Source organism: Lissotriton vulgaris, unplaced genomic scaffold, assembly GCF_964263255.1.
Source record: "Lissotriton vulgaris unplaced genomic scaffold, aLisVul1.2 SCAFFOLD_4597, whole genome shotgun sequence".
NCBI classification, from domain to species: Eukaryota; Metazoa; Chordata; class Amphibia; order Caudata; family Salamandridae; genus Lissotriton; species Lissotriton vulgaris.
In genome coordinates this window covers 41861-67985 of record NW_028247150.1, presented here as the reverse complement: position 1 = coordinate 67985, position 26125 = coordinate 41861, and the positions used below count along the sequence as shown (strand labels likewise).

Below are 26125 nucleotides of genomic sequence, written 5' to 3'. Positions count from 1 at the left end.
TCGCATTTGCCAATTTTTTTGTCCCAAACGCTGCTTTATGTGAATTGGTGCATTTGCGACAAATAAACGGATGATACATCTGCCCCACAGTTCCTTACCATGACGGAATTCCCTATGAGATCTTTGAGGCTTTCCCTGAGAGAAAAACACTACTTTACCCTGACTGAATGCTGTAGGAGGGCATTGAGTCCTGCAGGAGAGTAGGATCTGCTTACTATGGTTAACCCCACTTTTTGCTGGTGTTTCACTATTTCTCGACTTTAGTCTGGCTGGGGCCCTGCTATCCAGGACTCCAGCCTAGGTGCTTTTCTTTCTAAAATGATCGAATGTACTTTAGGTACACTCCAGTTTGGTAACTGGGGTACCCTTGTGAGTCCCTAGTATATGGCACTTTAGATACCAAGAGCACAGGTACCCCAGAGGCCTACCAGGTGCTGCAGCATGTATCATTCCACCCCAGGGAAGGCTTCCAAAATGACACCACAGGAATGCTACTGCAGCCTGGGTAAGGTGGTGCTTGCACCCCTTGCTAATATATATATATATATATGTTATCTATATCTACTTAATCACGGACAAACCTATGGCAGGCCTTATCATTCCTGATTGCAGAGTGCGTGGTTTTGTGTGAGAGGGTGCCCATGCATGAGCAGGACACCTCTGCAGTTTTTGGAATCTATTCTCTGAGGCTGTCTGTGATGCAGGCAGACCATATACTCTTAAGTGCATTATAGCCTTGCGGTAAATGCTAACTTTGGAATGGCTGCATCGAAACATGTCGTGTTTGGTGTCAAACACTTTGGAATCCTACCCCCTGCCAGTCCTAGTGGCGGGGGTAGAATTCCACCCTTCTAGAGGGAGAGACATGTACACAGTGGTCTGCCTGGTAATAGTTTAAACGACCCCCAGCATCACAAAATGGACGCTGCAGCCCTAGACACGTGTCTGACCTCCTGCTGCTGGACGAAACTCCGGCAGAGGAGGCCTGGACAATAGGTTTCCTCCCAGACAGGCTTTAGTGTATTGGGTCTGGGTGGGGGCACTCTAGGAGTTCCAGAGATTCTGCACATGATGCATATTTGGTGTCCCTGTGCATAGTCCAGTTCAAACGGTTGCAGGTGCACACAGCCCCTGCTCTGGCGCGAAACTGGACAAAGGAAATGGGTGTAACCACCCTTCTTTCCAAACCCTCCGATAGGTGGGTTCCCAGAGTATGTCCAACCCCTTTTCTTAGTATAAGTAAGGGACCCCTGGCAACAGGCATTTAGATTACACCTGGACGGAACTCTGAAACATCATCCTGGAACTGCGACGCTCTACTAACGATTAGAGGATGGAAGAATCTCCCTTGGTGTCAAGGACTGACTCCCTGTTCAACCGGCACCAACTAAGCATTTGCTGGTCTGCATCTCCAAGGCTCCTGCTGGTCTCCGAAGTACCTGCAGCTCAGGAAGAAGATTTCCAGACTTCTCTAAGGCCAACCCGAGTCCTCAGTAAAGCTGAGACCCGCAGCCCTCACAAGTGACGTGGAACCCGAGCCCTGGACACCGTGCACATTTGCTAAGTGCATTGACTTCCCGATCTTTCCTAAAGTTGTGCGTTGGGTTACTTATAGCCCAAGCCCCAAGCATCATCTGCATCGAAGATTATGGGCCTACACTCCACAAGTGTTCCGTGAGCGCGCTTCTTGCATTTCCACTCAAGGCTTCTTCATGATCCCTGGTCCATTGACTGAAGGGTCCCATCAAAGGTAACTCTACGTTTCCTTGGGCTTCCCTGGTTGATCCAGACGTGCCCTGACTCTCTACCAAGTGGTGAGTCACCCAGACCTTGCTGGTGTGCACCGAAGCCTATCTCTTCTTTCTGCGTGGGTTGCTGTTTCCAAGGCTTCTTGGGTCCAATCTGGGAACCGACACCGCAGCACTCGACATCCTTCATGAATTAGCTCTCATCCAGCTCCTGGTTGTCGTTGACAACTCTGGGACCTCGTGGCTGAAGAGTCAAGCTTCACCATCTTCACCTGAAATCACCCGACATCGGTGGGCATCCGCCTATCATACTCCTGGCCACTGGCAAGTGACCCAGACTCTGTCCCCTCTGCTGTCAGATTCTTCACATCTTCGATCCAGGCTTGGATTCTTTCGGACACTTTCCACTTGGACGCCAGCAGCACTTTGCAGCAGATCGCCATTGAAAACAACGACGAAACCCGACACGAAAAGATACCTATGCACCCGGCTTCCCTGGGTGAGGTAACTTGAGTTCTCCGGTGCTCCCATGGGTGTTAGCTCTTCAACCCCCTAGTTCTAAAGGGGCTTGCTCCAAGTCCTCTTCTAAGTGTCCTTTATCTTTGAAATTCCAACTGTGACTTTCCCCATAGAAGTAAATGGTGATTTGTGGCTGTATTTAGACATTGCACGCGTCCCCCAAGGGTTACCTGTGTTAATACCTTGCGTGGTTCCTGATGTCCCCAGTGGTTCTGAAGGCTCCAGGCCCTGTATCTATGCAAGTAATGGTTCTTATACCATTTTATTGATATATAGTTTGGTAAGCCCCTATGGCTCTACGCATATTGTGCTAATTGACTGTGTGCTATTAAGCTTACTGAATGTACATTTGCCTCTAGTCTCATAAAGAGACTAGAGGCATGTGTTTAGAATAAATACATATATTTTATATATATATACCTGGTGTGGTTCTCCTTTTATTTGTTCATTCACAAGATTATAGACTGGTAAAACAAGCTGCTTTACATTCCTTCAAGACTTAGCCTGAAGGCTGCTCACCAGAGCTACCACTAGGATAGCTTTCTATAAAGGTTGTCTTTAACCTACCATCAATAAGGGGTCATTTGGACTGGTGCAAAGTGCCCACTAGAAGAGTGGACAGCATATGCCAGGCCAACTTCTCACATGTCCCCCCCCTGAGAGCCAGCACTTTCTTACACTCCTAGAATGCTCTGTGAGTGTTTTGAAACTTCTCCTGAGAGTCACACACTTCATTACACTTTTCGAACATTCCATGATGTCTCTGAGACCCTTCCCGAGAGTCATATTCAGCTTCACTGTGATAGCAGGCTATCTGTGGGCTTTGAGAACTTCCCTGAGAGGCACACACTTTCCTGCCCAGACAGAATGCTGTTTGATGGTCACACACCTCCTTACAATGACAGCAGGCTGTGCAAGGGCTTTAAGACTTCCCCTGAGAGTCAGATGCTTCCCTACTCTCACAGAACGCTTTTTAGGGCTTTGAGACCTTCATGGAGAGTCACACATTTCTGTAACCTCACGGAATGCTCTGTGAGGGTTCTGAGATTTCTCCTGCGAGTCACACACTTCCTTACCCTCACAGATTGCTCATGAGGGACTGAATGCCTCCCCTGAGAGTCACATACTTTTTTACCGTCACAGAATGCTCTATGAGGGTTCTGAGACCTCTCCTGAGAATTGCACACTTCCTTACCCTACAGTGTTTTATGAGAGCTTTAGGACCTCACCTTGGAGTGACACGCATCATTTCCCTCATAGAACATTGTATTAGAGCCTTGATACCTCCCGTGAGAGTCACACACCTGCGTACCATGACAGAATACTCAATGAGGACTGTGATACCTCCCCTGAGAGTCACACACCTCCTTATTTTATTTATTTATTTAAAAAGTTTTGTATACCGTGGACATGACCCCGGAGGGTATCAGAGCGCTTTACATAGGTATAAGTAGACAAAGGAAAATAGGTAGGTGAGAGAAAACATGGAAACTGTGAGGCGATAAACAACAGGGACAGGCTTACCCTCACAGAATGTCCTATGAGGGATCTGAGACCCTCCTGCGCGGAGACTCTGCCTTGTTGACAGAGGAGGCTCTCTGAAAGGCCATAGAGATATCCAGAGATGTTAACAACATGAGACCTCTCATGAGAGTCAGACACTGCCTTACAATCAGAAGATTTGCAGCAAAACACAAAGGGAATCCTACTCAATAAGAAACAGAGCAATTAAAGGCTATCAAAAACAATGGTCCTTCTCAGAATTATGAATGTATACGTGATGCAAAAATCAGCATAATCGCATGGTGAGACTGTTTGGAGGATGTACACTGAAAAAGCAGGGCTAAGTAGTTCAAAACTGGTTGTGCTATACAAAATATTAAACTGTATTTAACAATACTAATAAGCAAAGGGCATGGTGTCCCACCTGAAAAAAGGAACCAAAAAAAGGGTAGGGTAAGCAATATAATTATGCATAAAATATTTAAAAAAGCTAAATATAGGTTCTGAAATATAACAAAAGACCAATGGCAAATTTTTCATACATACATACAAAAATGATGTACTGTATTGCGGAATTACCCCCTGGTCCCTACGTTCTCGACACCGTCATTCACCTAATGAGATATAAACTATCTCACTGACAGAAAAAAGAAAGAAAGGAATGCTGGACGTACCCTCCCCCTCCCGCCGGGAGTATATAAGGGTACAGGTCCCAGAATTCCATCTGTTTCTTTTTTCTGTCATTCTGACGGGATATGCTGTGGCGCGAGGTGCTTGGTGCTCCTGCGCTGTACTTACTTCTGGGGATGCGAGTCCTCGGTTGGTTGGATTGCCTCTCCCTCCCTGCCGGGCTTGGGGGGAGTGGCGCGGGCTGTCCTGGTCACTTCCTTGGAGCCGCGTGTGGATTTCGGATCGCGGGGGCTCGGCGTCTGCCCGATGGCCGCCCCTCCCGGTCTGCCGGGCTTACTGGGGGGCGCGGCCTCCTTCGCGTCTCCGGATTGGTTCTTGGTGATGACGCCTTCCGGTAGGGACGCTGCCTGACTTCCGTTTTGGACAGGATCAGGCGCTTCTGTCCCGCGTTTTTTGGTGCTGTTTATAAACCGGGGCAGTGGGTGAGTACCGCGTAGCGTTTTTTTGCTGTTATTTGGTCCTTTCTGTGGCCTAATACTTTGCCTTCGTTTTTGGCTGTTTCAGGCATGGGGAAAAGTTCACGGAAGAGGCATCACAGGGAGAGATCCTCTTCCTCTTTTTCTTCTTCTGATGTTTCGCGTTCTCCGTCTCCTGCCCGGTCCAGACGCCGTGGTGGGGGTGGGGATGCGCGCTTGAAGCGCTTGATCAGGGAGACCCTGTGTGAGATGGGTGATGGTGGGGCCCGACGCAAGGCGCCGGCTGCTGCTCCTGTTTCCTCTGCTTCTTCTGGTGATGAGTCTGCTTGGGCTGGGGACACGGAGCTGAAGGGAAGTACATTGACAAGGACGCTTTGCCGGGCATCTTGAAGCACGTGAAGGAGAACATGGGTTTCGCGGATGACGCTGCTCCCAGTACTTCTGGGGGTTCTTTGCTGTGTCAGTTCCAGAGTTCTGCCGCTGTTGATGTTCCGGTGCATCCTTTTATTAAAGATGTCCTGAAGAGGGAGTGGGCTGACCCGGATCTCTTTCTGGTTCCACGTTTTATGTCCCGCCTTTACCCCCTGCAGGATATGGCGGCGGAGCTGCCCGATTCGATCCCCATTGACTCTTTTGTGGCAAGTCTGGTGGGTCGCACATCCTTGTCGGAGGACGCTGTGCTGAAGGATCCAGTTGATAAAAAGGCGGCCGGGGCTCTCAGGAAGGTTTATTCAGGCTCCCATCTGGCGTTGAGGGCCGGCGTTTATGGGACTTATTTGTCGCAGTCTCTGCTGTTGGACATTAAGTCGCTCTATCAGTCGATGGATGATGCCACGGACTGTTCTGGTCTTCTTGAGCACATTGAACGTCAAGTGGAGCTTCTTTCCGATGTCTCTTTTGACGTTGTGCCGGCGGCTGCCCTCTCAGGTGGAGCTTGTGTGGCGGCTCGTCGCAGTCTTGTGCTTAAGGACTGGAAGACGGACTCGGCGCAGAAGGCCTGTGCCTTGTGTTTGCCCTTTCAGGGTTCTATGCTGTTTGGAGGGGAGTTGGAGACCAAATTGCATGAACTGTTTAAAGAAAAGAAGCACTCTTCTTCTTTTAAGGGTTCTGCTGCTGCAGTTGCTTCTGTCCCTTCTAAGGCTAGATCTTTCTTTCGCCCTTCCTATTGTAGACAGTCTGGGAGAGGCCAGGGGAGATTTGGTTCTGGTCGCGGTTGGGATCGTAAGGCCAGGTCCCCTCCTCCCGCGAAGCCTCGCTCCTGACTCTTTGGCTGTGGTTCCTGGGTTGTTGGTAGGAGGGCGGCTGCACTTCTTCCTGGATGCCTGGGTTCAGTCATGTTCAGACGCTTGGGTGTTGGATGTTCTTCGGGAGGGCTACGTGGTGGAGTTTTCTTTTCCCCCTCCAGATTACGGCCTCCGCCCGACTCCCTGGCCTGCTTGCCATTCCAGGAGGGCCCACCTGTCTCAAGGGGTGGCGGATCTTCTTCTGAAGGGTGCAATTCAGGAGGTTCCTCCTTCGGAAGTGGGGTCGGGCTTCTATTCCCTGATCTCTCTGGTCCCAAAGAATACGGGGGTTTCCGCCTGGTTCTGGATTTGAAGGTGATGAACCGTTGGGTGTTGCGGATTCCCTTTCACATGGAGACCTTGCAGAGGGTGATTCCCTTGGTACTTCCGGGTCACTTCATGTGTTCCCTGGATCTTCAGGACGCGTATTACCATGTCCCGGTGCATCCCAGGTCCCGTTGCTTCCTGAGGTTTTGTGTGCAAGGGTGTCACTATCAATTTTGGGTTTTGCCCTTCGGTCTTTGTTCTGCCCCGTGGGTCTTTACAAAGGGGGTGGCTCCCTTGGTCGCCTGGCTCCATCTTCAGGGGGTGATGGTGTATCCCTATCTAGACGATTGGTTAATCCATGCTCCGTCTCTGACTCTGTTGTTGGAAGCCAGGGATTTGGTGTGTTCGGAGTTGCGTCGGCACGGGTTTCTGATCAACTTACCAAAGTGCCAGCTGACTCCTTCCCAGGACCTGGTGTTCATCGGTGCTCGGTTTCGCACGGATCTCAACCGTGTATTCCTGCCAGACCCTCGGGTTGTGACCCTGGTGTCCCTTGCTCGTCGTTTCCGGGCGGGGGGTTCCTTTCCGGTGCGCCTCTGGTTGCGTCTTATGGGTCTGATGGCGGCGACTGTCTTTACAGTGGCTTGGGCTAGTTTTCACCTGCGCCCCTTGTGGGGGTACCTTCTGTCACATTGGGATCCGTTGTCCCGCGATTGGGAGTCTCTTCTTCCTGTCTCTCCAGTGATCCTCCCTGCTCTGCTTTGGTGGTCGGAGGCAGTCCATCTGTCCCAGGGGCTCCCTTTGCAGCCCGCTCCTTCGTTGGTCTTGACGGCGGATGCAAGCGCTTTGGGGTGGGGAGCGACCTTAGGGTCTCGGTCCCTTCAGGGTCGTTGGTCCCTGCTGGAGGGCCGCAGGTCTTCCAACTGGAGGGAGCTGTCGGCTGGATCCCGTGCTGTGATGGGGTTTCGGGAGTTGTTGCTCGGCAGGAACGTCTTGGTTCGGTCACACAATATGGTGACGGTAGCCTATCTCAACCATCAGAAGGGTGTTCGTTCGGCCTCTTTGAACTCGGTGGTGGTTCCGTTGTTCTGTTGGGCGGAGAGCCATCTGCTGTCTCGGACTGCGATTCATCTCAGGGGTGTGGACAACTGTGCGGCGGATGTCTTGAGTCGCTGTTTTCCGGTGCCTCTGGAGTTGTCTCTCACCCGGGTTGCATTTCGGCTTGTGTGTGAGAGGTTTGGGCGTCCCTTTCTGGACCTCTTTGCCTCCCAGGGGAATGCACAGCTTCCCCACTTCTGCTCCCGGTTTCGGCAGGAGGGTTGTTGGGGGGTGGATGCCCTGTCAGTTCCCTGGCCATCCTGCCTACTCTATGCCTTTCCTCCTCTGGCGTTGATTCCCCGGTTTCTGTCCCGCTTGTGTCTGGAAGATCGGGAGATGGTTGTGGTTCTGCCCTTTTGGCCTCGGAGGTCGTGGTTTCCGACGGTTCATCTTCTGGCTGTGCGGGGCCCTTGGTTTCTCCCCCTGTCCCCCTCTCCCCTGCGGTCCTCCCTGTCCCTGTCTCTTCTCCGGTTGCGGCTGTCGGTGTGGAGGTTGAGAGGCAAGGGTGGTGAAGGCGTGGCTTCCCAGGACATTTAGCGGTGGCTCTTCAGGGTTCGCGTCGGCCTTCTACTCTTCGGTCCTATGATCGCCATTGGAGTAACTTCATTCAGTGGTGTTCGGCTTTGGGCTTTTCCCCTTTGCACTGTTCTTTGCAGGCTGTGCTTCAGTTTTTGTGGGAAGGTTTTGAGAAGGGTTGGGCTGTGTCCACCTTGCGAGCTCTATGGGTGGCTGTTCGGGCCTTCCGTTACCCGTGGGGCAACCTTTCTGATGGGGAGGACTTGGTCTCTTGTCTGCTCCGCAGTTTTTCACTTTCTCGTCCGGTTTCCCGGCCTTCTTTTCCCCTATGGGATTTGCCCTTGTTCCTTCGGGCCTTGATTGATCCTCCTTTTGAACCTTTGTCGGAGGTAGATTTAAAGTTTGTCACCTTGAAGGTTGTTTTTTTGGTGGCCATCTCCTCGGCTCGTCGTCTTGGCGAGTTGGGGGCCTTGATGGCGCGTGAGCCTTTCTTGTCCTTTTCGGAGGGTGGGGTTGTGCTTCGTCTTGATTCATCCTTCGTGCCTAAGGTGGCTTCTCAGTTTCACAGGTGTCAGGAGTTGGTTTTGCCTGCGCTGGGCTCTGTTCTGGATTCCCCGGGGGGTCCCTGTTGATTTGATTTGATTTGATTTTAAATTATTTCTAGAGCGCACGTATACCAGCGGTTTCTTGGCGCTAACTCTAACCGGATCCGGGGCTAATAGGCAGGGAGGGTTGGAGAAAAATTAATCAAAAGACTTCGTAAACAAATAAGTCTTAAGATGTCTACGAATTGTGGGTACAGAGTAATGGTACGAAGTTCAAGGGGAAGGGAGTTCCAAAGGGTCAGGGCAAGGGTGGCAAATTTAGATCCTCCCCACTTCTTTCTCCGGAAACGGGGGACAGTGAGGAGGGATTGAGAGGACGAGCGTAGTTCCCTAGTGGGAACGTATGGAGTAATCTCGGACGAGATAAACGCCGGAGCCAAGCCAAGTCGGGCCAGAAAGGTGATGGTTGCAAGCTTGAATTGGACCCTGGCACCCACAGGGAGCCAGTGTAAAGATTTCAAAAGGGGGGTAGCATGGTGAAATTTAGGAAGTTTGAAGGCCAGGCGGGCCGCCTGGTTCTGAATCTGTTGTAGGCGCCGCAAGCTGTAAGCGGGGATGCCGGCATATAAAGCATTGCCGTAATCCAGGCGGGACACCACCATGGCCAGGATTATAAGCTTGAGGGCAGAGAAAGTGAAGAAGCGAGACACTCTGCGAATAGTGCGCAGGGAAAGAAAAGAAGAAGATACCACAGAGCTAACCTGGGAGTGAAGGGTGAGTTGAGAATTAATTTGTATGCCTAGGGTTTTTACAGAGGAGGAGGGAGCGGGGAAAGGGCCAAGAGAGGGGGGCCAGAAGAGAGAGGACCAGGGGCTGGATGGTCCTTGTTGGATGTGTGCAGGGCTCTGCGTGTTTATCTTGACTGCACGGCTCCCTTTCGTGTGTCTGATTCCCTGTTTGTCTCCTTTGGGGCTGCTTCCCGTGGGCGTACGGCTTCCTCTGTCTCTATTGGTCGCTGGTTGAAGCAGGTGATTTCCTTGGCCTATTCGCTTTCTGGGTCCCCTCCTTCGGTTGGGGTTCAGGCTCGTTCTACCAGAGGGGTGGCGGCCTCTTGGGCTGAGGTTCGGGGTGTCCCTCTCTCTGAGATTTGTAGGGCGGCCACCTGGGCTTCTTCTAATACTTTCATCAGGCGTTATCGCCTTCTCTATCTGCTGGGGGATGAGGGTGGTTTTGCTTTGGGGGTGTTGTTCGCCCTTGAATTCTGTTTTTGCAATAAACTGCTGGATTTCCTTGCTGGTTCTGGTGGTTTGTTGTATTTTTTTGGGGATGATTGCCGTGGTTGCTTTGGTATGTCTCATTAGGTGAATGAAGGTGTTGAGGACGGAGGGACCAGGGGGTAATGTCCTATTACTTTAGGTAATCTTCATTACTCCGGGTCCCGTAGTCCTCGACACCTTCATGGGTTCCCTCCCTCCCTCCCGGACTGCCGGCATTCATCCTTGGCTTGGTATTTCAGATGTAATGCTGGGACCTGTACCCTTATATACTCCCGGCAGGAGGGGGAGGGTAGGTCCAGCATTCCTTTCTTTCTTTTTTCTGTCAGAGAGATAGTTTATAAATTATATCTCATTAGGTGAATGAAGGTATCGAGGACTACGGGACCCGAAATAATGAAGATTACCTAAAGTAATAGGACATTTGCACATAACAATGCGAAATTGCACAAATCAATATGTAAAATTATGTGTATAAACTTGTAAAAAGATTAATTGCAATTGGGTATTATACCGATATAACAACTAAGATGTCACTAATGTAGCGTTTTGCACATAAATATGAGCACTGTCACTTTAAGATTGCATCACAGAAAAAGTGAAAAAAAGAAAAAAGTGAGAACTGTTGGCATTTAAAGAACCAGGTGACAACTTTCCGTGTCATGTGATCAAGGTACGTTGAGTACCGAAACGCGTAATGGTCGACAGCACAACAGCTAAAACCTGGGTCTCTGCTCCACGTTTCTTCTGGAAAGAAAGCGCAAGCAACCAGCTCGTGGGAGTGGAGTGGTGTGGATATATATATATATATATATATATATATATATATATATATATATATATGTCACTCAAGGTTTCCACCTTTTCAATAGAAACCACGCACTCCGGGGGTAATTTTCCAAGTTAGTTTATTTTAGTTCGCAACAGACGCGTTTCGGCGCTCCGCCTTCCTCAATGTTACAGCAGGAGAAAGGAGCACGGATATATATATATTTTCACCAAAAGTTACCCAAAGGCTGGCACACTCATATATATATATATCCACTCAAGCCCTTTAAACAATCAAAGAATGTCGAAGACTTTTCGACCCCCATTGTAATGCCGGGTTTCATCAGGACCAGTTGATATGGGAAACACCTGTCGGGTACAAATAATATGGATTGACCTTCAGTTGCTGGGGTAGTTGAAGCAATGGCTATAATGTGATTTGAGGGTTCACATACCTGATGGAAGCAAGGAGGAAAGCATGGGGAATAACATAAAAAGTGCACACCAACAACATGCTATTAAGGGGAAGTGTCACTCACATCGGGTACCCTTGGTGGGAGATGGACGCAGGTCAAGGTAGTAAAAAAGTAATGAAATAGAGAGAGGGATTGAAACACTGCAAAATTAAATACTGGCTAGAGGTACTGAAGGCAGGCAAGGCAGCTAATGATGAAACCGTACCACCAAGGAGAAGGAGGTAAAGGGGGTTGTGTATTTCCAATGAAGACTAAGCGCCATGCACTGATGTGCTGGGGACCACCCTGTAAATGCTCAGATAACTTCAGAATACATGTTGTGACACAAGCGGTGAGTGGTCTGCGCTGTCAGGAATATTGTGTGGAAAGCTGCGGGCTGCTGAATTAAGCTGCAGCTATGGATGAAGCTGACAAGCCCTTGTGTTCTGCGCTCCTTAACCCCTTCACTGTGAAGCAAATTCCGCTGCGGTGAGAGAGGGGGCAGGGCTGGGCATGGCACTGTCATACTGAGGACGGCTCCCAGCTGGCATGAGCCACAGTAGGCATGTGCCGGGAGGTGTCCGAACTCCGCTCACTGATTAATTCTCCTACACAGGATAGGAATTAACCGCGCGTGGGCGGAGTGGCAACGTTAGGACGTCTCCCGGCCTTCATGAGCACATGACTACTGTGACTCATGATGGCCGGGTGCCGTCATGAGCTCACAAGATGTTATGGACATAGATGGGCTGCCAAACTGAGGCTTAGAACGCAAACGATGCGAGGGCACAGATGCCTGCAGAAGACAGGGTGGCGTGGCCCTGTGAAAGAAATGACAGAGCAATGTGGCGCGGCCAGGAAAGCCCTACTCTAGTAGTAAAGAGGCATACAAAATATATTAAGCAGTGTGATGCGGCCAGGGGAATGTAATACAGCAGCATGTCATGGGGAAATAATAAAGGAAAGCAAGTGAATAATCCCAATAAAAAAAATTGAAACCAGAATGAGAATAAATTCAAACTAACCAAAATAAATCAAGATAAATGTACAATAACAAATGAACCATATTGTGGTGTCACATGACACAGAGGAATGCCTACATTATTACTTTGGATAAGCAAGAAATGTGCATTAGGAACATATAGCCTCTTGCCTGCTCATAGAGCAACTACAAAAGAGAATGATGCACGTGGGCCTAATCAAAATGACACAATAATGGCAGTCATACATTTGTTGGAGTAAACAGTCATGCAAATGTGGTCATAGTGGTACAAAGGTTCAGGGCTGCAACATAGAAACATAAAACCATAGTAAGGTAGCAAGGGGGGCTTAGTAGTTCGAAAGATCAGTTCCGCAAAAAAGGTCCAAGACACGTCAGCAATGCGGTAGGGAAGGGATAGTAGTTCAATTGTTTAGTTCTTCAACATTGTACCGCCATTCCTCAGTTGTGTTGAGCCTTTAGTTGATAGGATTGCGGCGTTCATTCCATTTGCATGTCATTTTTTGGAGGATTTACGTGAGGTCACTGGCTCTTTCAGTGATGTAAACATATATATATCTTTATTGCGCGATTAATTAAAATCATTGCAATCAAAACTTCTTTACATTACTCAGTATCTAACAATTGTACCACAAAAATTGTTTTTTAAATTACCGATTTAACCAGTGATGTCAGAAAGCTAGATCAATTCACCATACATTAGGCATATAAAATAGATTATAAAATCAGTCAAACATGGGCTTAATCATGCATAGCTAATTACATTAGTAGTACATATAAAAATACATCATTATATAAAAAGATATTGCACATATTACAGTTTCAAGTGACAATGTTCAATTATTACTAATTACTATAATTAAAAACAAAATTTAAATGCAATAAAAATACATCAATAGTTTTTATAGCAAGGTATTGCACACGTTGCATTCTAAAGTACCAACGTGCAATAATTATTAATTCCATTATATAAAAACAATAATAAAGTGCATCAATAATTACTGTAACAGGCTTATATTGTCACAATTCTAATTGCCCTCATAGCAAAGGAAGAAGCAAAATATATATAATGAAAATGCTCATAGGTTCCAGGGAAATAAATAAGATACATCTCAAATTTAAAATGTAAAACATTTTTCGGCTGCATTTAAAAATGTTATCAATTGGCATGACAACAGGATCGATTCACCAGATAGTAACCTAATTAGTACTTTGTGAGCTGATCTAACCCTCATCCTCAAAAGTAGTGGTTTCAGAAGGGTAGGTTGGATGCTAATCAATTTTGGACACATGCACACTATGTGTACCAATGTCTCCTGTGGGCAACCACATAGTCTACAATTAGAATCAGGCCACTGCTGAATCCATGACTGTGTGCCCTCTTTTGTGGGATTTATTCCCATTTGTAATTTTAAAAAAGTATTTTTTATTTTTGCCGAAAAATAGATAGTCAAAAATGGCTGGGTACATATAGATTGGTATGAGTTATTCACTTACCATGCAAAATTTTTCCCTGCTAATGCATTTTTATCCAACTTGAGGGGTTTGGCTTTAATCAGTTTTTTTAATTGACTTAACTTATAGTTGGAAATTTTCAAGTCTTGGAAAGCTACTTGCAGACCGATACCCCTTTGGGAGGTTAGGATGTGGTATCTTCATTTGTCAGGAAAAGCAGACCTATCTACTTCTAGCCATCAAATATTGCCTAGGGATGCAGGAGCTGATGAAAACATTGAGCACATACATTTAAAAAATACTCCTTCTGGTATCAAGCACTGTCGCTGGAGACCAAACTCCAATCTTAGAACGGCTTGGCCTACTGATCCGGGAATCCCAAAGGTTGCTTTAAAAGCCTTACCTACCAATAAATCTGACACTTGCATCTTTCCATCTGATAATTGGTGAGCCATATTTGAGAGTTGGCTGTAACTTGGCTTTCATGACTTTAAGTATGTAATCATAGGATTGATAATTCAATTATTTTTTAAAGAATTTAAAAGCATGAATTAAAATCACAGTTTTAGCCCTTCGGTCTTTGAAAGGGTATTTAAAAGAAACTCTATCAACCAACACCACCCATAAATATCTATACATTTTAACAACTTCAATTGGACCTGCTCTGGCCCTCCATATATTGAACTTCTGCTTTACAGATCCAATATTCATTATTTTACATTTTTAACAGTCAGTTCAAAGCCGTTTTTTTGTATGTAATGTTGAAGGGAAATTGGAGTGTGGCTCAGGAGGATAGGGTCATCAGCATATTGAAGGTAGCTGATTTGCACTCCTCCCAACCTTGGGGCATGAGCATGAATAGTATCAAGGTGCCCAGAAAGATCTGATAGAAATAGTTTGAAAAGGCAGGGGGCAAGGCACAACCTTGCTTTAGGACATTATATGTTCTGATTTTTCTTGATTGGGATCTACCCTCACTCAACCTGACTTGCATCCAAGTGTCAGTATGCAAACGGTTGATAGCCTCCAACAATTTCCCTATGTGCCCCATCCAAGCAGCTTTTTCCATAGTAAGTTTCAAGGCACCGAGTCAAAGGCTGCCTTTAAATCAATGAAAACAATGTATAGATTTTGCTTTTTCAAGACAGCTCGCTCAGCAAGTAAGGTGAGTGCAAGCAAGTTGGTGGTGGTAGACTGGCCCTTCCGAAAACCAGTTTTGCTTTAATGAAATGATGCTCTCCTGTGTTGCGCCACTTTTCCAATTCTTTCAACAAGATAGAGGAAAAGCCTTTTGCATCGACATCAGTCAATGCAATTAGATGATAATTAGCAGGATTATCTATTGGACCACTTTTATAAATACAAGGGGGGAGGGAGCACACTGCCTCTCACCACAGCACAGTTCACCCCATTGCATCCTGGTAAATACAGTACACTTACTTTCAAAGTTGTTGCAGGTAGCGCTGTAGCAGGTAGCACGTGTTTCCGGATTTAGCCCTGCATCAGTAGAGTACAAAAGTAGTAAAAATCAGAGAAAAGTCACCAGTGGTTTCTCAAATGGTGCACACGTTTTCACAGGTCACTGTACCCCTTCACCAGCACACAGTGCATCCAATGAGAGTTTGTCAGCCTGTTGGCTCAAGGGAGCCTTTTAATCACAATGGGGGAGGGAGCACACTGCCTCTTATGCCAGCACAGTTCACCCCATTGCATCCTGGAAAATGCAGTATGCTTACTTTCAAAGTTGCTGTAGTCTTTCACCAAAGTTGGTGCAGGTAGTGCTATTATCTCTAAACAAGTGTTTTGGGGTTTAGCCCTTCATCAGTAGAGAGCAAAAGTAGTTATGGTGCCCAAGTCTTTACAGGTCACAGTACCTTACAGAATAGGACTGATGGAATCTATGAGCATATGCCTCCCGAATAGCTCTATTATGTTCGAGGATTTTAATGGCTTACATAATTCTTTAACCTGTTGGGCTGCAAATTTTCCTACCGAAGACGTTGTAATAGAGTTCCATTTATTAATCATATTGACATCCCCCTCTTTCAGTGATGTAGGCAGTATCCATGACTTGCCACTTTATATTGTCTTCTTTGTGGGTCTTCTCCACAAAGTGTTTGCTACTACACACCTGATCCTCCTTTGGTGTTGACATATTCACACTTTTATAGGTTGTGAAGTCTGCCCTATGCAGGGAAATTTTCACATGCAGCATATGCAGCAGACAACATTTCTGGAATTGCAGTTAGAGAACAATTTGAGCTTGACCTTAACAAGGACATGCTCAACAGTTTGGTAACAGACATGTATGCACAAGCTATGCAATTAACACTTCGTTGGTGGCCTATTAGCATGTGGAGGCCCCACGCACTTTCTAAGGTTCTACTGGTTTTGGAAGTGGTGCATCTGGAGGTTGAATGAACCAGGTGGTCCTTAATGTTCTTGCCCTTTCTGAACGCAAACATGGGTACTCGTAAAGAGGGATCTATGCTCTCTATGATGTACACATTTTTTGTGACGAGGTTGTTATAGTTGATACTGTGGGGGCACATATTAGTTTATCTAATGGTGCTTTGACTCTGATAGTCAGAAGCTCTTCCTTTGGGCATTACCAGGCTCGCCTAAATGCTGTTTTGACAGATATTTGGGGGTAACCCCCGATAGTAGTCTTGCTTGCAGTATGTGGGCCTCTAACATACTACTCTTTGTGAGTGGAGTTCCTGTGGGGGCGCAAAGATTGTGTGAATGGTAACCCATACCTGTGTACCCTGGGTGAAAGCTATTATAGGCGAGAAGAGTATTTCTCTCAGTAAGTTTCTTGAAGAGGCTTGTGTAGAGTCTGAGCGGTACAGAGGAATAATGGATAATGAACTCGCATTATCACTACTGAGGGTTATAACATCTAGAACTGATGAGAGGCAAGTGATATAGAGGGGATAATGGATGAGGAACTCTCACTACCACCACTGAAGGTTATAACATCTGGAACTGGGGAGAGGTGAGCAGTTTACAGGGGGATTGTGGATGATGAACTCTCAGTACCACTGAGAGTTCATCTGACAACTGAGGGTTATAACCTCTGGAACTGGGGAGAGGCGAGCGGTATACAGGGGGATAATGGACAATGAACTCTCACTATCACCACTGAGGGTTATAACATCTGGAACTGGGGAGAAGCAAGTGATATGGGGGGGATAATGGATGAGGAACTCTCACTACCACCACTGAGGGTTATACCATCTGGAACTGTGGAGAGGGGAACGTGCATAGGGGGATAATTGATTATGAATGCTCACTCCCACCACTGAGGGTTATGGCAGTTGGAACTGGGGAGAGGGGAGCTGCATACATGGGGACAATAGAAGATGAATGCTCACTACCATCATTGAGGGTTATAACATCTGGAACTAGAGAGAAGCGAGTGGGACAGAGGGATAAATGATGATGAGCTCTCACTATTACTGTCATGTTCCTGGATTAGGCCCATGTAGCGAAGCAGCTCATTTCTTACATTGTCCTATTTTTCACATTAACATTTCAGCTGTGACCTATTGCACTTATTGCATGCACGACAATGTTAGATCAGTTTCTCTGAAACTAAACTTGTTAATACATCTGGCTTCGCACAACATTATCACAATGCCATGAACACCATGTACAACATCTCTATTGCACTATGTACAAAGGTTGTCTCTATTTTCATCCATGGGGTGATATATCTATAACATCACTAATCTATATGCACATCGCATCCTCATAGCTTAGCAGAGGAGGCACTTCCAATGCCACTGATGGTCCCTGCATGCTGAGACTTCACCACACAGCGGACTGACATTCTCTTTGTGACCAAAACGGTCTCCTTCATTCTCTCACATTAGGTATTGGGTTTGGATCTTCCCTTGGGCGTATTTTTGCTCTACACCTACACACACTCTAGATTAGGGGTCTCCAACCTTTTCTGTAGTGAGAGCTAATTTTGCTCAAGGAAAGTCCTGCTGAGCTACTAGCATATTTTATCACTGAAAAAATGCTGATGATATGTATTAACATTACACTATGGCCACCCTAAGCACTATTATCAGTAGTAACCATGCAAAAATTTCAGGTGAAGTTATCAGCAGAATGCTAGGAAAAAGTTTATCAATATTAAATGCTTGTAATCAAGTAAAATTCAAATAATCACATGCTGTGTGCCACAGAGGGTATTACGACAGCAGTAAGTCTGCCCAACTCAAATTGAATTATCATTCAGCTAACAACTTTAAATGTGTTTTAGAATTACAATATTTTGTTGTCATTAGCATATTCGTTTTTGAAAATACACATTTTTCTATCAAAATCCATTTCCACTTTTAGCAATCAAACCAGAAGAAAAATCATTTCTGAAAAAGCATAATTTTTTCCTTTAAAAATCAAATCAGTTTTCATCGTTAGAAAATACAGTGCCTAAAGATTAGCTTTTAGTTTTCATTGAGTACTGCCTTGTAAAAATGCCTCATGGACAAATTATGCTTCAAATACCCAGGTATTAGAATCATAGACCATGCTTCCCCAGCATAACACTAAGAATGCCTCTGTAATGCCAATAATGCACACTATTAAACCGGAGCTACCACTGTGCCACAGCTGGATGCCCAACATATATCAGTTATGGCCATTGTTATGGGAGGAGCTGTTGTCAGTCTGTCAGGAATGGCTAAAAGCAGGCCAGTCATGCTATTAATATGTCAGTGATGGCAGCAAGTATGTAATTACTAGACCTGTATGCCCAAAATAGTCAAGGACGAAAATATTATGGCTATGGCACAATTATACCATGAATATGCGCAATTGCATCAGAGAAAATACTCTTATGATGGAGACCAGCATACATATTTGGCAGTCCTTGATGTTAGGTGTAGCTTTAAGGAATCAACACTGTTTATTTGGGAAAAACATGTCACACACCCACACAAAAATGAACGTGATGCTTTTAATTTTCTCTGCCCTGGATGCATACCCCCTTCTCCTCACTCTTTGGTTGAACATGCTCCCAACTAACACATTTTCAGTCCAGGTCTTGCATTCACACCCTTTGGTGGGTAAGCCCTTGTTACTGCTGCTACTATTCTTTGTTGTCGCACACAGTGCGACTGATCGAGCAGGGCGGATAACATAGCCAATCTCCTTCTTAGGCAGATTTAAAGTGGATAAAGATGGTTTGTGAGGCGTACCCATAGGCCAACGCTGCAGCTTCCACATGTTTCAATACCCTCCCCATACTCAGCAAGACCTTCAAATGGACCCACCCCCCTGAATCCAGGAAGACCGTCACCCATGCACTCATTACCAGCAGGCTGGACTGCGGGAACGCCCTCTATGCCGGAATCAACAAATCTCTACTCCACAAACTTCAGACTGTTCAGAACGCCGCAGCCAGAATCATCCTCAGCATCCCAAAACAAGACCAGATTACCCAGCATATACGAGCACTCCACTGGCTCACCTTCAAAGAAGAGTGACCTTCAAGCTGCTCACACACAACTATAAAGCCCTCCGCAACACTGGACCCCAATACCTCAACGCAAGAACCTCCTTCTACACCCACAAAAGAAACCTCCGCTCCGCTGACCAGGCCGTGTCCAAAATCCCCTGCATCCACAGAACTAGAATAGGAGGCACACCCTTCTCCTACATCATGGCCAAGACCTGGAACGAACTCCCCCTCAGCATCAGATGAAGCCCCACACAGAATTCAGAAGGAGCCTCAAGACCTGGCTTTTCGAATTACCTGAGCTGCCCAAATCCCCCCACACTCTCCCCCAGCGCCTTGAGACCCTCAAAGATGAGGGTCTCAATCCCTGATTTATTGAATGATAGGCCCCCACAGTGTGTGTTTGAGTGTTATCAACATGCACTGTCATTGGTTTGGCTGTCTGTAACTCTTAAGGGTAGTGAAATGAGCAGTGCTGCCTTCTTTAATATACACAGAATCTCTGAGATTGGCTTAGTTTGGCTTCACCTGAGAGCTACTTTGAGGGTGCTGGTGAGCTACCAGTAGCTCCCGAGCTACTGGTTGGAGACCCCTGCTCTAGATATATTCAGATACACTTGGAGTAGGTTCCGCATTGTATGGGTACGCTTGATTACTGCCATGTCATATGCCTGCCAATATACACTGCTTTAGCACCATGGTAGAACTATATCTACTATTTACTCTATTGGTGCTCATTTTCACTTTCATCTGCTTCTGACTGTTAATCATTGCAGCTTTTTTTTTTTTGTATGTTCTTATATAGCGCTCGACTACCCGGAGGCATCTCGGCGCTTGCCTTGGGAACCCGTCCTGGCTTTTCCCTGTGAGATAGCCCCTAACAGGCATCCCCAAGGTGAAAGCCAGGCCTCCCGCCGCGGGGGGCCGTTGTGGAGATTAAGCAAGCTTAATGCCCAGAGTTGCAGAGTGTGAACCCATGATTAGGTCAGGCACCGAAGTGAGAATTATCGAGTCCGTGGACATTTGAGCTCAAGACCCTGCCGCGTCAGGAATTGAACCCTGGTCCCAGGTCTGACCTCTGCTTCAGGGTCTGCCTGCTCTAACCAGTGAGCCACACTTCTCCACTCATTGCAGTTCATGTATTTTATACAAGAATAATATTGGTTCAATAAATATATTGAAAACGTCCCCCTGCATATTCTCTGTAAACTTCTCTGAGAATAAGTGAGCATGAGTGACTAAGTGTAAGGTTCTGTATTGTTTCCACAATTCTTGAGGGATCAGGGTTGTGATGTTCAGTGACTAGGAACAATTTACTCCCTGGTAGGGTTAGGGGACTTATGGTGGCACTGTGAGCTAGCTGGTCCATAGGGCAACATATCCTGCGGGAATGTCTGGAACCAGTCTAGGCACCAAGCGGTTAGTTAATGTTGTCTAACAAATGTGCAGATCCTACGGATTAGTAGGAACGACACAACATCACCACTGAGGGTTATAACAACTAGAACTGGGGAGAGAGAGAGAGAGGCGAGTGGTATATGGATATTAAACTCTCACTGTCACCACTGAGGGTTATAAAATCTGGTTATAACATCTAGCACTGGGGAGAGGTGAGCAGTGCAGATGGGTAATGGACAATGAACTCTCAAATCACTACTGAGGGTTATAACACCTGGAAATGTGGAGAGAGAGAGGCAAGTGGTGTACGGGGGGGATAATGTATGTCGTACTCTCACCAAGCCCTTAGTTTATGGTGTCCAACAAACATGCAGATCCTGCATATTATTAGGAACTACATGACACTGCGCCACCTATGTTGGTTTGGTTCTTATTTAATGGTCAAATCTGAGTATCCCAGTCGTGCTTTCTGAGGGACCCCATCTCACATTTAATCCAGATATGTCCATGGTGAGAAGGAAAATCCGCTTCAGCTGAGTAGGTATATCCTATGTCTTGGCTGTAGGTTATTCAAGCTTGTAGGATAAAAATCTCCCACATTGTGTAAACCTTATTCTACATATATTCTTTCAGTTTAAACACCTTTTTAATATTGACTGAATAAGGTGATGACATTGAGGAAGAGAAGGAAGCTACTCTAAATCCTATCACATTAATGCAATATAGTCTCCATGCAACTGTTAGAGGCTTTTACATTCATGGTTCAGGCACACAAACAATTCAGGACAGAGGTAATCTACTCCTGGATTAAATTTGTGGTTGCAGATCCACGTACACGGTTGTTTCACACTTACATTGAGGACAAAACACCTGAAATATACTTTCCATATGTGGACATAGATGTCCCGTTGACGTACTAAGAGTATATTAATTGGGTTAAAGGCGCCCTCCCACATACAACAGCAAACATGAGACTTGGTCCGCTCAGTAAAGAAGGAGCGACTTTACCGGACCTAGCTGCCTATTTACTGCATCATTGCTAGACTAACTGCAGCAGAAATGGGTACACTATACCGAGAGTTAGTAAAACTTTACAGAAATCTTACACAGTTCATAATGCGAATACTAACAGTTAACACTGTGTGGACTGCTCAAGCGTCACAACCTTAATTGGCTACACCTAATGTTAGCCCACAAACTCTGAATGCGGTTATGGGAAAGATTCCCACCAGTCAAGAGCAGATTCCGTTCTGGGTAGCACAGAAAATATCTCAGCTTGAAGCAGTTTTTCCCATATAGGCCCACAGGAAAACACAGAATTTGAAAAATTTGCTTGCCAACGGGGATGGCTTCCCTGATAGAGGTTTGTACCTCATGGGGTACAGTCTTCGCTGCCGTCTATACCAGAACTCATGGTACCCCTTCATTCACAGTTTTAACAGATGTACTGAAACAAATATAGAATGAGTACGGGGAGAACCTGCCATGGACATGGGCATGAAACTGATGGGCAATTTTGCCCAAGTATCTGTTTTAATATTAAGTAACATAAAGGGGGAGGCAGCTGCAGTTGCTACACGCAAACGCCTGAGGGAATTTACTCCTGCACATCAGAAGTGAGAATTTCCTACGATTATCGAAGAAACATATGTTTCCCTGGGTAAAGATAATCCACAGATTAAGGGTAATTCTGAAAAGGATAACTCTAAGCAAGCACCTGATTCCTATAAAAAATTAATGGAATAACAAACAAAAAAATAAACAAAACAAAACACAATCAGGGGGTGAGTCTCCTCATCAGGAACCCTATGAGAAAACATATAAAATAGGAAACTGCGCTAATATTAGAAAGCCTGACATGTATCAGGATACTGACACATGTTCCTAACATTCCTTTCAGGATTCATCCGACAAACCCTTGGTATACAGGGGGATAATGGATAATGAACTCTCACTATCACCACTGAGTGTTAAAACATCTGGAACTGGGGACAGGCGAGCGGTGTACCAGAGAATAATGGACAATGATCTCTCACTACCACCACTGAGGGTTATAACATCTAGAACTAGGGAGAGAAAGGCAAAGGGTGTACAATGGGCTAATGAACAATGATGAAGAAGGTCAGGGACAAAAGGGCTATTGCACTGAAATTTCATACTGCTGTTAATAGTTGGAATATGAGTGACAACAGGGAGTGGAGGTGGTGTTACGGCTAGAGCTGCTGACTTTGGAGCTGGGGAACCGGGTTTGAGTATCGGCATCAGCTCTACATCTTCTAATTGTGGGCAAATCAATTAATCTCCCTGCACCTACAAAAATTAATGTGCTCTTGTGTAATGTAACCAGTGCTCATGTGAAAAACTCCAATACCTTTGGGACAAGTTCACATGGTATATACCTGCAAAAAAAAAACTAATGGGACTAGTAATGAGTATATTTGCTAGTATAGCACTTAATGGACATCTGCATTGAAAACCTACACTCTTGTACAATAAGACTGATGCTTATGGAGAAAAATCAATCAAATACATTACATAAGAGAACAGAATACACTATTAATTGGAAAAACACAGTTGGATTCAGCATCACATGGGGATTTTGTGCAGCATCAACAGGTTCATGGGAACAATTTTTGAAACACAAATGTGCCTCCTATGCACAGGGATGGAAACTGCGCTTCACCATCCATTCACTGCAGTGGGAAGAGCTCTTTAGGCAGGTGCACTAATACAACTTTAGCCCATAACTAATGGTGAGCCTGACCTAATCCAACATGTGATGACACTCCAAGCAATGGCTGGAGGACACTAATTCAAAGAAACCGGCGGCTGAAAGGGGCTGGTCTACAGCTACTCTCTGTGTATGTTTTATAGTGTTGATGGCAGGAGGTTTAGCAGACAACTAACCCTATATATAGCCAAACCTACACATCATGGGGCAGATATACAAGCCCCTTACACCACATTTTCACCGCCGTTGCTTCACTTTTGTGATGCAGCGGCGGAGCAAAGCCAGTGCCATGCTGCGGGGTATTTACAACGTGACGCATGTAGGGAGATGCGGCACGTTGTAAAGCCCTGTGCCACTTGTGGGCATTTCAGCACAGGGGGGGTGTTCCGGGCAGGAAAGCCTCGCAAAAGTGGCTGAGTGAAATCTGCAAGATTTCACTCAGTCACTTTTACTGCCATGCTGCGTCAAAACCCTGCGCCTGCTTGAAGCAGGCATAAGGATTGACGCAGCATGTTGGGAATAGGGGCACCGCGAGCCTTGCTGGAGCTGCGTTGCGCTTCAAACGCAACTCCAGCAATTAGCCGCCTTTCCGACGGGGATACGATACGCATCTGCCCATCCGTGCGCCATGATGCGCGGCATTATAAATGCGGGGATTCAGTGGTGGGGCAGATGCGTCGCAACTCTTCTGCCGCATCCCTGCTGATAGGCAGAGATGCGCCAGAAGTAGTAAATCGGCCCCCATATCTTTAAACATGTGCATTGTGGAAAACCTGAAAACTCAAGTTGATATTACCATTCATTCAGGTTATGTGACCAGTAATAATTTTCTTTTCCACCCTAACTAATGTAGGTCAACACCTTTCAAGTGGTTTTGATTTCCAATGGCTCCCTCTCCTTTGTCCTGTTGAACTATGGGAGCATCCAGTGGACTAAACCAAATTTAGAGGTAAGTATATTTTGTATAATTCACTCTGATGCAAACTTCTTTTTGCGCTAAATATTACTGCTCTTGATTGCTCTGATCTGTCCAGGGCAGGTCTACCCCTTAAAGGCATATTAACTACTCCCTGAATCCAAAAATGTTATAATGGTTTGTCCTGTCCTGTCCATTGGAATGCTTTTTCTGAATAATTTTCTCTGAATACATACTTTATTTTACTTGTGTCACAGGCCTTATAAACACAAACCCCCATGTGCTAACTATGTTTCCATGGCTATTTCATATTTGTGTATAGTTTTAGTCTTTGTAAAACATGTCCCATCCCCTCTTTCCTGTAGCATCAGCAGCCTCTGATTCATTTGTGAACCTTTCAAAATCTCCATTCTGAGAGGAGTCGCAAAACAATGACCAGACAAATTCACAAATGTATATGTGCACTGGGATTATATGCATGCTGCACATGTGCAGAATGTGGGGATTTACTAGTGCTCCCTGCAAGTGCCTGGTCATCTCATTACGTTTACATTAAATGCATGTCATGGCAAATCTCCTGCCAAACTCTAAGCAGATTTCTACATTGACAAGAAGAGAAAGGTTCATTCTCTCTACATGCTCCCTGCCCACCTTTGTGTGCTCAGACCGGCCGACACAGGTGACACCCAGAGGGCTCCCTGTCAGCCTTTCCGTCCTCATACAACCAGCACAGGTGACACCCAGAGGGCTCCCTGCCAGCCTTTCTGTCCTCATACAACCAGCACAGGTGACACCCAGAGGGCTCCCTGCCAGCCTTTCTGTGCTCATACGACCGGCAAGGTGACACCCAGAGGGCTCCCTGCCAGCCTTTCTGTGCTCATACGACCAGCACAGGTGACACCCAGAGGGCTCCCTGTCGGCCTTTCTGTGCTCATACGACCAGCACAGGTGACTCCTAGAGGGCTCCCTGTCGGCCTTTCTGTGCTCATACGACCAGCACAGGTGACACCCAGAGGGCTCCCTGCCAGCCTTTCTGTGCTCATACGACCAGCACAGGTGACACCCAGAGGGCTCCCTGTCGGCCTTTCTGTCCTCATACGACCAGCACAGGTGACACCCAGAGGGCTCCCTGTCGGCCTTTCTGTGCTCATACGACCAGCACAGGTGACACCCAGAGGGCTCCCTGTCGGCCTTTCTGTCCTCATACGACCAGCACAGGTGACACCCAGAGGGCTCCCTGCCAGCCTTTCTGTGCTCATACGACCAGCACAGGTGACACCCAGAGGGCTCCCTGCCAGCCTTTCTGTGCTCATACAACCAGCACAGGTGACACCCAGAGGGCTCCCTGCCAGCCTTACTGTCCTCATACAACCAGCACAGGTGACACCCAGAGGGCTCCCTGTCGGCCTTTCTGTGCTCATACGACCAGCACAGGTGACACCCAGAGGGCTCCCTGCCAGCCTTTCTGTGCTCATACGACCAGCACAGGTGACACCCAGAGGGCTCCCTGCCAGCCTTTCTGTGCTCATACGACCAGCACAGGTGACACCCAGAGGGCTCCCTGCCAGCCTTTCTGTGTTCATACGACCGGCACAGGTGACACCCAGAGGGCTCCCTGCCAGCTTTTCTGTCCTCATACGACCAGCACAGGTGACTCCTAGAGGGCTCCCTGTCGGCCTTTCTGTCCTCATACAACCAGCACAGGTGACACCCAGAGGGCTCCCTGCCGGCCTTTCTGTGCTCATACAACCAGCACAGGTGACACCCAGAGGGCTCCCTGTCGGCCTTTCTGTGCTCATACGACCAGCACAGGTGACACCCAGAGGGCTCCCTGCCGGCCTTTCTGTCCTCATACGACCAGCACAGGTGACACCCAGAGGGCTCCCTGTCGGCCTTTCTGTGCTCATACGACCAGCACAGGTGACACCCAGAGGGCTCCCTGCCAGCCTTTCTGTCCTCATACAACCAGCACAGGTGACACCCAGAGGGCTCCCTGCCAGCCTTTCTGTGCTCATACGACCAGCACAGGTGACACCCAGAGGGCTCCCTGTCGGCCTTTCTGTGCTCATA

The 26125-nt window shown here is 46.8% G+C and overlaps 1 protein-coding gene across 1 annotated transcript in view; it reads left to right on the top strand.

Annotated features, from left to right (window-relative positions):
• The window catches only part of LOC147665621 (sushi, nidogen and EGF-like domain-containing protein 1), a gene marked incomplete at both ends in the record, with an annotated part of 132670 nt that overhangs the window by 76546 nt on the left and 29999 nt on the right, over positions 1 to 26125 (top strand). Inside the window, one exon of the mRNA XM_086949638.1 lies at positions 23993 to 24088. Within this exon, the coding sequence (XP_086805764.1) occupies positions 23993 to 24088 (96 nt within the window). The remainder of the gene's footprint in view (positions 1 to 23992; positions 24089 to 26125) is intronic.